At 43.8% G+C, this 12,766-nt stretch overlaps 1 protein-coding gene across 2 annotated transcripts in view; it reads left to right on the forward strand.

Moving 5' to 3' along the window:
* The first annotated feature begins 847 nt into the window (after positions 1-847).
* LOC126416872 (uncharacterized) overlaps positions 848-12,766 on the forward strand; it is a 137,886-nt gene continuing 125,967 nt past the window's right edge. For both annotated transcript variants that reach the window (XR_007575533.1, XM_050084762.1), the window contains exon 1: positions 848-1,003. Coding sequence is in view for 1 of the 2 variants with exons in the window: in XM_050084762.1 (XP_049940719.1) it covers positions 985-1,003 (19 nt within the window). In the remaining variant the exon portion in view is untranslated. The remainder of the gene's footprint in view (positions 1,004-12,766) is intronic.

Here is a 12,766-nt window from a genome sequence, read left to right on the forward strand (position 1 = left end):
AAGGTTTTTTTCTTAAAAAATATGAATTTTCCGCCCCCTGAATTCGCCGTCCGGGGCAGATACCCCGGTCTCCCCCCCTCCCCTCCCCCCCTAGATCCTGGCCTGCATAAAACATTGTCTATGAGGGTATAGTTTTTGGACAAAAGCGTTCCTGAAATGTACTGGCCTGCTCAGATTCCCTACTTGAACCCAACCGAACAGCTTTGGGGACAGTTAGAATTTCAAATTTGCTCCATGCCCCAGAGTCCAACATCACTGCGTTCTTCAGTTTCGGCACTTGGGGAAGAATGGGCTACCATTCCTCCACATACATTCAGACGCCTCACTGAAAGTGTCTCCAGTAGAGTTCAAGTCGCCATAAAGACGAAGGGTGAACTCTCCCCATATTAATGTCATCTGACAGATGTCCAGATACTTTCGATCAGGTAGTGTATTGGTATATTGTATTTTGGATGCGGTGTCCATATTAATTACGGCCTGTTGCGAGAGTTTTCTGTTTACTTCATCAGTTGTTTTCGAATCTGCACAGGGTTTATGTCATATCCAAATCTTTAGAGGGAACGAAATGCTCTATTTGTGCTGTAATTTTGTTCCATTGTGCGTCTTAACAGACCTCGACTGTTCCTCTTGCTAGTTCATTAAGGCTGTAGTAAATCGCAGAGCCTTCCATTACATACACTGGGTTCCATTACATAAAGGGATAAACTAAAGGGCAGTCTCCTGCTCTTCCCTCACACTTTGCGCTGGCTCCCCTTACAACGGAAGCCTTCAACAGAGCATCACTGTTCACATTTCCGCACGCCCGTCACGGCCACAGAAAGGCGCCACTGTGCCTTGCGGAATGTGATGACGTCAGGTTTGTGCAGCACGCATGCGCAACGCGAGTTCTGTCTGCGAACTCGTTGGCGGGCCGCGCACTGCCGCAGTTCCAGTGCGACATTCTGCAGAAGTGTACAGCACGTGCATCTAACCCCATACAGCAAAATGTTTGGCGGATTCGGTGGTGAGTACCGAAAACTGCGCAGTTAACAGTTTCATCTGTATGCATGTATATACTACACCTGCCACCAGTTTCACTTCTCGATCGAATCAATGTTACTACTGCTGCAACAAACGTTTTAAAATATCCGTTGTTTGTCACGTTAGATGAAATATGAAAACCACGACAAAAATAGCAGTTACAGTTATTGTGAATTAACTGATGAACTTTTAGAAAATTATTTGCACCGAGATCGATAGTACATTTAGTTCAATATCAACAATGTGTCTGCGTACTACCAGAAAAGCGGCAACAAAATCGAGAGTAGTTTTTCGCTGTTGTCAGGGCAACAGCGAATAAAAAACAAAATGTGATGGCAATATGAAATAGGAATACCCAAACGCCATCCACAAAAGGAACATCTAGTTCAAAAAGTGCGGGCAGAGTGGAGAGGGAGAAAGAATCTTATGGAGAAACAAAAGTACGTTGTTACTAGGGAAACAAAATATTTATTCCTAGATAGCCCTACTACCTCTATTTGCTGAGTGTGGTGTGTGTCACTGTTAAGTTTCGTAAAATGTTAGTTACCGATTAGATGCAAACAAGACTGCAGTCTTTCGAATTTGTGACGGCGTACAAAAGCTCAAAAATTGTTTTGTTTAACGTCTTGCAATTTTCAGCAGCGCACCTAACGCAAATTTAGGATGCTATACGGATCGTATCATTGTCAGTTTACTGATCTATCTTTTTATTTGGGTACCATTCCGAGGAGACTAATAGCTGATAACAAGAGCAGCAGAAAGCGTTCTCAGTATATGTGCCACTTCATTAGAATATGATGGTAACTGTAGAAAAGATCACAGAGAAAGAATACAGGTTTGAAGCGAAATCTACAATTCCCGAGCGTTTGTCATTGCCACATTGATGCTGATTTATGAGATGTGAACTGTTGTATTCTGTTGTCTGCAGGGAAGCACGATCGCTGGTTGACCATAACGTTATCCACGATGATTTAAACAATGCGTACAAATCGAATAACAAACTGGAACTCATTTTAAAAGAGGAAAAAACAAGAAATGACTTAATTTTCGATTATAGTATTAGCACTTCGGGGGCTCGTTCGATCAAGGCGAAACTGCCTTCCGAAGTTGTCAGTTGCAGAGTCCATACACGAAAATTTAATCTGACAAACCTAAGAGAAGTGCTCCAGTCTTTGAAATCTAATAACGTTTGCCTGAAGATGAAGAATCCAATTGAACTAGAAACATGTTGTTAGGGTTACATCCGATCGGTTTACCCACGATGTTTGACAGATACATGATGAATTGCGTAACTGAATTAAATTCTCAGAGATGAAACGTATAGAATCGGTGTGTAACGATTTGTCAGGCACAACATTATGACATTATTGCGAAGACAGCTATGACATTTTTTTTTCTTTTTTGTGTATACTCAACCAACGAAATTACACCATAATTGCGGTGCATTAGCGGTCTCGGTCGTCATACTATATTCAGATCATATTACTGCCGTGGCAGTATACGTATTAGCAAACTATTTGTGCTCATTTGTCTTTGAAAAGGCAATAATTTGTTAGTATACGGTTATTGCAGTAATACGATCTGATGCTGAAAACGAAACCAGTAATGTATTTTAACAATGGTGTGATTTATTGGCTGAATACATTTAGGAAAATGCAGTCACATGAAATTGTGTCGGTGAAATCCTTTCAGAACTGCCGAATCTGCATTGTAATGAATGTATCAGACTGGGACCCAAACATAGACCTTGTGCTTTTGGCGATTTGTCGCCTAACAGTGTGGCACATTTTCAAGATTTAACTCAAAATTTCAGTTTTACTACCTGTTTCCGCTCCTTTTGTTGCCTGTTCGGAAAAATGGAGGAAAACGTAAGGGACACTGAATGTTGGGTCGATTATAAAGCAGCGCTCAAATTGTCTACATGGTTGAAATTCGCAATTAGTCGGAAATTCGGTTTCGTGTCCGTTTCTGACACCTAATTTTCATTTTTCACGACGTTTTCACTATATTACGAATTACATTTAGGTCGAATCCTCGTTCAATTCTAGGATTTTTATCTCTCACTTATCGCTTCTTTCATCTCTGGAAAAGTTTATTAATGTGACAAATGCCGAGTTGCACCGCGGTTCGGAGTCCACATTAAACTGTACATGTCCCTATAACTAGACATTTCAAAGTTCGAAGGAAGGGAAGGGACGACATACAACCTCTAAAAGGACGATGCCTAGCAAAGCACGAAATGTCCGAACTAACCTTGTGGTTTGATGACAGCTTTATTTACTATCGGTACTTTACTGGACTACTTTGCTTATTTTTTTAATATTATTTATAGTACATATTGTAACTATAAACTATGTTTTTAAAAATGAGTATTGAGAAAACTGATGCTTTCATATTTCTACGTGTTAATGGAACAAAGACTAAAAGTTTTCCATCGGGAAGTTTAATAGATTTCAACCAGATCGAGAACAGACTACAGTCAGTTCCTCTTGTCACAGTACTTGTTCTCGGCACCAAAAAGTCATGCATTATTTGAACAGTTGAGATATGTTAGGGTACTGTACTAGTAAGAGAAAACTGTAAAATTTGGACTACATGAAAAAGATTGAGACTAAATGCCATGGCATGCAATTGGGCGATATTGATTGCACTCAACTATAAAACGAGCTTCTGCTTCGATACTATGGAAGCAAAATGTGATGGAAGCGATAGTTAGTATCAAAGTCGTGACCTAAATTATGGAACACAACAATAAAAATGAAGTACCATGCCACTTTGTCCGTGGTTCATAGATTTTGTGAAAGCTTTGCCTCAGTTTGAACAAAATCTCTGCTAACAGCCCTTGAGAAACAAGGCGATCATTTCAAACTATATAACTGTAGTGCATGTCACATGACGATACGTCAAGAAATTCAAAATTGCAGGAGGAGCCAGGCAAGGACATTCCATGGCACTAGAACTACTCACTAGTGCAAACGAACTTCGACAACGAGTGGAATTACTTAATAAATAAAGCTTTAGTGCGAATCAGTTATAATAAGACTAAAATAATAACCGAACGAGAATAAAAAAAGAGTAAAAACGGCGTGCGTGCCTTCCATAAACTAATAAGAGTTTGTAAAACCATGCTACCGACGTGTCACAGCGGTAAGTATAAATACACTGCGTATGACAAGTTTTGGCTTATGGGAGTGAAACATGGAATTTTTGATGCGATAAACATTCGAAAACTGAAGATTGCTCCCTAAAGGAAAAGATGCACGTTGAGAGGGGAGGCTGGAAAACAAACGGGCGACGGAAGACGTAAATCTTTACTGTAATGGAAACAGATGTGGCCGGCGATTCCGCGAGATACGAGAAGACTCAACGACGTCCTTCCTAAGCTCAATTAGGATGAATGAGACCGAATATATCGCGTCACTTTCACACGCTTTGTTTTCATCGTCTATTTCTTTGTCTCGGTGCCCTCATAAACCCACTTCTCATATCATCATCCCATGTCCGCCCCGATAGTTGGGTGGTGCCGGCACGGTAGCTCAGCGTGTTCGGTCAGAGGATTTAGCTACCCTCTGTAATAAAAAAAACTGAGTAAACAGATCAACGAGCAACCTGAACGAGTGTCATCTGACATCCGCCACGAACAATATAGAACAAAATGAGATTAAAAAAGTGGTCAGCGTGATGGACTGCCGCCCTAAGGGGCCTGGGTTCGATTCCCGGCTGGGTCGAGGATTTTCTCCGCTCAGGGACTGGGTGTTGTGTTGTCTTCATCATCATTTCATCCCCATGCGGCGCGTAGGTCGCCCAATGTGGCGTCGAATGTAGTAAGACCTGCACCAAGGCAGCCGGACCTGCCCGTAAGGGGCCTTCCGGCCAATGACGCCAAACGCTCATTTCATTTCCATCTGCAGTGCAAGATCTTCTACGTCCAGCACCTTGGATGTACTTACGAATAACGCTAAAGATTTCTCCATCTCCTCCATTTTAGTCGTACAACTCTGGGACTATAATTTGCGTCTTGTCCAAAAGCAATCTGCATTCAAGAAAAGATTAAAGCCTTTCCTGTTATCGTGGGTGTATCTGTATTCTTTCCATTCAACAGCTAGCCGTCATCTCGGTCACAATGTCGGCACTAACAAAGTTTTCCACACTCATGTCTATTTCTACTTTTTGTTGTGTCTTCCATTTCATCTGCTAATCTTACCCTATTATTTCTCGTTCTCCATTATCACTGGTTAACTTCTCCGGATATGATTCCTTCTTGGTGCCATAATACATTTCTTTTGGTTAAAGTCATTATTGGCATTCGATAAAAACGTTATGAGAAAATTGCAAACTCAGTGTCAGAAACACTGACATTACTGTAGTGCAATTAACCAGTTACTATCTCTATTATTATTATTTATAGCCCGTGTGCTCCTCACTAGGGATTTCTGGTTAGATGTAAAAGAGAGGGCCTGAAGGCCCACATCTTGTTAGACGAAATAAATAATGGAAAGTTGTCCGATGATATTAGAAGATATCCAAATGAAGAACGAAATGCGTGGAAAAATCTAGAGCAGCAGTGGATATCAAATGGTTATAATTAACCGTCAATATTTGTGTGCGTTACATCTGCAACGTCCATGTGATTCATACGCCAGTTAGGATGGTTGCGTGGTCACCATGCGTTACGTCTTCTTCATGGGCTCCTCAGTGGATATAGAACTTACAAGGAAACCTCCCCATCGCACCTCCCTCAGATTTAGTTATAAGTTGGCACAGTGGATAGGCCTTGAAAAATTGAATACAGATCAGTCGAGAAAACAGGAAGAAGTTGTGTGGAACTATGAAAAAAATAAGTAAAATATACAAACTGAGTAGTCCATGCGAAGATAGGCAACATCAAGGACAATGCGAGTTCAGGAGCGCTGTGGTCCCGTGGTTAGCGAGAGCAGCTACAGAACGAGAGGTCCTAGGTTCAAGTCTTCTCTCGAGTGAAAAGTTTAATTTTTTATTTTCAGTTTATGTGACGAACTCTTATGTTTTCATCACTTTTTTGGGAGTGATTATTACATCCACAAGAAAACCTAAATCGGGCAAGGTAGAAGAATCTCTTTACCCATTCGCTAAGTGTACAAGTTAGGTGGGTCGACAACATATTCCTGTCATGTGACGCACATGCCGTCACCAGTGTCGTATAGAATATATCAGACGTGTTTTCCTGTGGAGGAATCGGTTGACCTATGACCTTGCGATCAAATGTTTTCGGTTCCCATTGGAGAGGCACGTCCTTTCGTCTACTAATCGCACGGTTTTGCGGTGCGGTCGCAAAACACAGACACTAAACTTATTACAGTGAACAGAGACGTCAATGAACGAACGGACAGATCATAACTTTGCGAAAATAAAGAAAGTAAAATTTTCAGTCGAGGGAAGACTTGAACCAAGGTCCTGTCGTTTCTCAACTACTCACGCTAACCACGGGACCACGGCGCTTCTGAGCTCACATTCTCCTTGATGTTGCGTATCTGGCGCATGGACTACTCAGTTTGTATATTTTGCTTATTTTTTTCATAGTTCCACACAACTTCTTCCTGTTTTCTCGATCCACTGTACCAACTTATAACTAAATCTGAGGGGGGTGCGATGGCGAGGTACTCTTGTTGGTAACTCGCATCAGAGATCAAGTACTTGTCATCTCAACATAATTGAAACGTAAGATCTCACCTAGTATCTTAGCTGTGCCCGTCCACAAAACATTGGCGAACTCCTGCTGTGCCGCCTACGGAACAAGCTGCCGTGCACTTAGCGCACAATTCAATACCCTGCTGCGTTTGAAGTGAAGCATTTTCATCTGTCAATCTTATAACTAGTCCCCAGAAATTAACATTTATGGTCATTTCCCTCCGTCGATCGGTAGCGTAAATGCTCCTATCTTCTCGAAGTTACTCTTCTTTCTCTGTTCATTTCTCATTCCATCACTCCACTTTCTTTTCCATCTTCTTCTTTACTTGTTATTTATCACGTTCCTCGCTGTATCTATCTCTCTCTCTTCCACCCATTCTCTTGTGTCTATGTGGTAGTAGTGACACGAACGAATATGAACCGTTTTATTGTGCCCTACTTATGTCGTAGTAATTTTTAAATGTCGGATTAGATGTAACTTACATGTTCATAGTACTGAATTTACGTAAATATGTTGAATACCTGCTGTTATATAAGAGAGGGCTCGATGGCCACAACCTTCCCAGCTTATGTAATAAAATATAAATGGCAGCTGGTGCTGATGATGCTGATCAAGAGTGATGCCTTATTTGCCGAGGCAACATATGGGCGTTAGGTATGTAATCTCGGGAAGAAAATTCGTGACAGCATCGGGAGAACGGGGAAGTGACATCTGATGCGCACTTTCAGGCATGAGTGCCGAGCGTGTGCTGGTGTGATGGTTGTACCATACCCAGCCCGAGATTTGCTGGCCACAGCATCCGAGCGGAACAGCGATGCGTGAATCACGGTAGGTTGGGACACTGTTGTGGCTAGGGAAGTGTTAGTCGGCACTTCCTACACAGCGGAGAACGGCGGAGGAGCTCGGCCTATTTCTGGTAAGCCGGCCGCACCCGCTCTCAGCGTCTGACGTCACCGCAACTGCCGCAGGTTCCGGCGAAAAGCCCCATACTCAATGCGCCAGCCTTTGCGCCTCAAGCTCCTTCCAAGTGGGCGTCTATTTTTGCCTGGATCGACTGCTTGCATACTCTGTTCATCGTAAGTTTAATAAGGAAGTAAACTTTGCGCTGTGTTTTCCTCCAAGGCTGTTGTTAACGTCATTGGAGCCTTACCACGGAACATAAATGACTCCCTGTCGCATACAGTAGGTTATCGTCATAGTAGGTTTGTTCTGCAGCCTCGTAGCTTGCACATTGCCTTCTGGCGCATTTAACCAGCATCTGCGCCGCCCTGGGATCCGCAGCATGCGAGGATTAAATGCTATTGTTCCAGCTAACCTAACAACCCAACAACAAAACGTCAGATTCCTTACATATGCGATTCTCAAAAACTACGAACACCAGGCGGGCAGTATAACTTCAAATTCTATTTAGTGCAGTTTGTAAAGACAGTGAAGACAAACTCGGTAAAAGTCAGTTATATACTACTCAAGGGGTCAAGAAGAAAGCGAAAGATACGAGAAGGAACGAATAGAAGAGCAACCTATCGGAAACGTAGGATATTCCCTGCGTCAAGTACGTGTAACGTAAAAGCGTGTAGTCGAGATCTCAAGAGGAGACAGATGTCTTTATTTCTTTTTTCCCGGACACCTTACGCAGATGGAACAGAAACTCCGGCAAACTCAGGTATTAGCACTGAAATCTGTCATACTTGTGTAGATAGCGAGTGTTTTTTCTCCAAAATCATCTCGAAGACATCAAGCACAATCTATTTCCAGCTGCTTCTGTGCACATATATTTCCACTCAAACAACACGAAATAACTTCTGTTCAGTGACATTTGAAACAAGAGATACACGAGTTAAAAATTGTACGTCAAATAGAGGAATGGGCAGGAAAGGGAAAGGGTGTGTGGGAACGTAATGACTTCCAGCAGCACAGGGCGTTGTGGATTGCAATGGCGAAAGTTGAAAATTTGTGCCGGATCGAGACTAGAGCCCTATTTATCGCTTATCATCAGCTGTTGCCTTAAACGCTTCGGCCATCCGGACACGGTCTTTCACCGATCTAATTTTCCAACTTATCGCATGCTGCAATGCAGCGTCCCTCGTTCGTTGACCTCCTACTCACAAATTATTGATTCCCGTAGGAGTTCGGACGATATTAGTGCATCCGCACTGAAGCAAATGCCATGGGGGCGTCACTCTGTCACAAAAATGTATAAGAGTTTAAAAAAGTGGTTCTAATGGCTCTGAGCACTATGGGACTTAACATCTGTGGTCATCAGTCCTCTAGAACTTAGAACTACTTAAACCTAACTAACCTAAGGACATCACACACATCCATGCCCGAGGCAGGATTCGAACCTGCCACCGTAGCGGTCACACGGTTTGAGACTGTAGCGCCTAGAACCGCATGGCCACACAAGCCGGCTATACGAGTTAAACATTTACCGCGATGACTGACAAAAACAGTAGACATCCAGTACTGTAGCATACTAGCGTGTCTCATTGTGTCATTCACGCCCAAGCGTGATCCAAGTTTCTGGTTGGTGTGGTCCCAGTTTGTGTCTCTCTCTTCTTCTTCTTCTCCTCTCTCTCTCCCTCTCCCTCCCTCCCTCCCTCCCCTTCCCACTATTACTTGTGCTTGCGACCACCCATACTTTTAACGCACCACAGATGAAAATGATTTTAATTATTGTGATTCTGGTAAAGGAGATAAACGCAGGGGGGAGGGGAGATCAGGACCTACTTGACGCCCCCTTGGATCCGCGGCGTAAATAGGACAGATTTCCAGTGGCGCCAAAACATCTGTCGTTGTAGCACTTCGCCCTACAGCAAATCGCTGAGCGGGCGTTTGTTTACATTAGGGTTGAACGACGAGCAATGTACACCCGGACATATTTTTTCCGCTCAGATTTAGCACCTTAAAAGCATGGTACTGGAAAGATCCATCACCTTCTTGAGCCGATAAAAATAGCTCTAAACGCATTTTTATTTGGCAAGGAAAGAAAAAGAAGTGATTCGGCATTTTTGAATTTTCCATCGCAAAGTAATCAATTAATGCGCTGTGTGACAACTGACATTGTCATGATGAAGATGATTCGATTTCTGTATTTCCTCATTCGTCGATGGCTTGTGTAACATTCTTCGATCTTCTGAAGCAGAAGCAGTGGTCTCGACAAGTCCACTGCAACCAAATAAATAAGCGATCTTCTTTTTTTTAATGTTTCTCCAATGAACCACTTTTGATTTAGAGTCATTGTGGAACACCTAAACGTTTGATCCTGCGTAGTTTCCGACTCGTACGAATACACTACCCGATCTAATGCGGAATTGGCCAGTAGATATCACAAGAACCGCCCCAGCTGTGTAAAAGGAGGCAGGGAGTACTGTGTTTGTATCCGAACACCGATATCTAATGCAGAATTGGCCAGTAGATGTCACAAGAACTGCCCCCCGCCTGTATAAAAGGAGGCGGGGAGTATTGTGTTGTTGTCAATAGATATTCGAACGATGACCAGTCATTGGATGTAACCTTACTAACAAATCGTATCAGGATATAAAAACCGTTCTAAAGGTGCTCAAGTGGACTGTTCGTAATCTAACTGTATAGTGGAAACGCAGAGCAACAATCACAGCAAAACTAAGATCTGACAGACATCATGTATTGACGGAGAGGGTCCGTTAAGCATTGTGGGGAGTGGTTATAAAACACCGCATGAAATCAGCGGAAGAGGTAGAGCAATGATTATGTGTAGGAAGTTAAAAAGAATGGGATACGATGGCCAAGCAGCTCCTCATACCCACATATACTGAAGAGCCAGAGAAACTGGTATGCCTGCCTAATATCGTGTAGGGCCCTCGCGAGCGTGCAGAAGTGCCGCAACACGACGTGGCATGGACTCGACTAATTTCTGAAGTAGTGCTGGAGGGAAATGACACCATGAATCCGTCAGGGCCGTCCACAAATCTGTAAGAGTACAATGTGATGGAGATCTCTTCTGAACAGCACGTTGCAAGGAATCCCAGATATGCTCAATAATTTTCATGTCTGGGGAGTTTGATGGCCATCGCAAGTGTTTAAACTCAGAAAAGTGTTCCTGGAGCCACTCTGTAGCAATTCTGGACATGTGGGGTGTCGCGCTGCCCTGCTGGAATTGCCCAAGTCCGTCGGAATGCACAGTGGACATGAATGGACGCAAGTGATCAGACAAGATGCTTACGTACGTGTCACCTGCTAGAGTCGTATCTAGACATATCAGGGGTTCTATATCACTCCAACTGCACACACCACACACCATTACAGAGCCTCCACCAGCCTGAACAGTCCCCTTCGTACATGCAGGGTCCATGGATTCATGAGGTTGTCTCCATAACCGTACACGTCCATCCGCTCGATACTATTTACAACGAGACTCGTCCGAGGCAACATGTTTCCAGTCATCAATAGACCGATGTCGGTGCTGACGGGCCCAGGCGAGGCGTAAAGCTTTGTGTCGTGCAGTCATCAAGGGTACACGGGTGGGACTTTGGCTCCGAAAGCCATATCGATGATGTTTCGTTGAATGCTTCGCACGCTGACACTTGTTGATGACCAAACATTGAAAGCAGCAGCAATTTGCGCAAGGGTTGCACTTCTGTTACGTTGAAGGATTCTCTTCAGCCGTCGTTGGTCCTGTTCTCGCAGGATCATTTTCCGCCCGCTGCGCTATCGGAGATTTGATAGTTTACAGGATTCCTGATGTTCACGGTACACTCGTGAAATGGTCGTACGGGAAGACCTGCACTTCGTAGCTACCTCGGGATGCTGTGTCCCATCGTTTGTGCGCCGACTATACTCGTAATACCGCGTTCAAACTCCCTTTAATCTTGATAACCTGCCGTTGTAGCAGCAGTAACCGATCCAACAACTGCGCCAGACACTTTTTGTCGTATATAGGCGTTGCCGACCACAGCGCCGTATTCTGCCTGTTTACATATCTTTGTATTTGAAATCGCATGCCTGTCTATACCAGTTTCTCTGGCGCTTCAGTGTGTTTGTGTAGTCAGTGCTAAGCGATGCTTGCGATTGTACAAAGAGGGACGCCACTAAACGGTGAATGACTGGAAGCAAGTGATTTGGAGTGATGAAGCACGCTGAACCCTGTGGCAATCCGATGGAAGACTTTGGGTTTGGTGAATTCTAGAGAATGTTATCTGTCATTATTTGTAGTGCCAACAGTGAGTAGAGAGGAGATTGTGCTACTGACGGGGTTTCTTTCGTGTTAAGAAAGGTCTAAATGCGGCAGGCTATGAACACATATTACAGGATTGTGGACCGGTTACAGTAGAGAAAAAGTGAAAAAGTCCCGGGATGAAGATTGATTGTATCAACGTGACAGTGCACCCTGTCATAAAGCAGCATGTGGGAGGCAATGGGTTTTGGACAAAAACGTTCCTGAAATGGTCTGGCGAGCTAAGATGCCCGACTTGAACCCAATAGAGTAACTTTGGGAAGAGTTAGAATGTCGACTTCCTTTCAGAGCCCAGCGTCAAACATCTCGATGTTCTCTGGTTTCAGCTCTTGAGGAAGAATGGGCTACCATTCCTGCACAGACATCCTCATTGAAAATGTCCTCAGGAGAGTTCAAACCGCCATAAAAGCACACACCCCATATTAAAGTCTACGAGTAGTTGCCTGGATACTTTTGATCACATAATATACATGTGGACCTGCATGTTCTCTTTATATTAAAGAATGCGTAACCCCCCCCCCCCCCCCCTGTCAGCCCACCCTCTTTTTTTTTCACTGCGAGAACATACGAAAGTCCCATGCGTTCCGGAATATAGGTGATTCAGTTATATCGATGACGAGCAGCTGCAGAAATCTCGGCTTTCCGCGGCGCTGAGACTGAGCCAAGTGGCCATGGCGGTCACTGCCAAGAATAGGGGATTATTAACCCGGCCTCACGCGGGCTGTGACAGCCAACGTCCACGTGCGGCGTGACCATTTCTGTGACGTCATGATGTGGAATAGCTTATTGGTTACGGACCGTTTCACAGCGCGAACAGCAGATCGGAGCAAAACGGTTTTTCTTAACGTGCTGCTGCGCACCGTAAA

The sequence above is a fragment of the Schistocerca serialis genome, chromosome 1 (genome assembly GCF_023864345.2).
Source record: "Schistocerca serialis cubense isolate TAMUIC-IGC-003099 chromosome 1, iqSchSeri2.2, whole genome shotgun sequence".
Lineage (NCBI taxonomy): Eukaryota > Metazoa > Arthropoda > Insecta > Orthoptera > Acrididae > Schistocerca > Schistocerca serialis.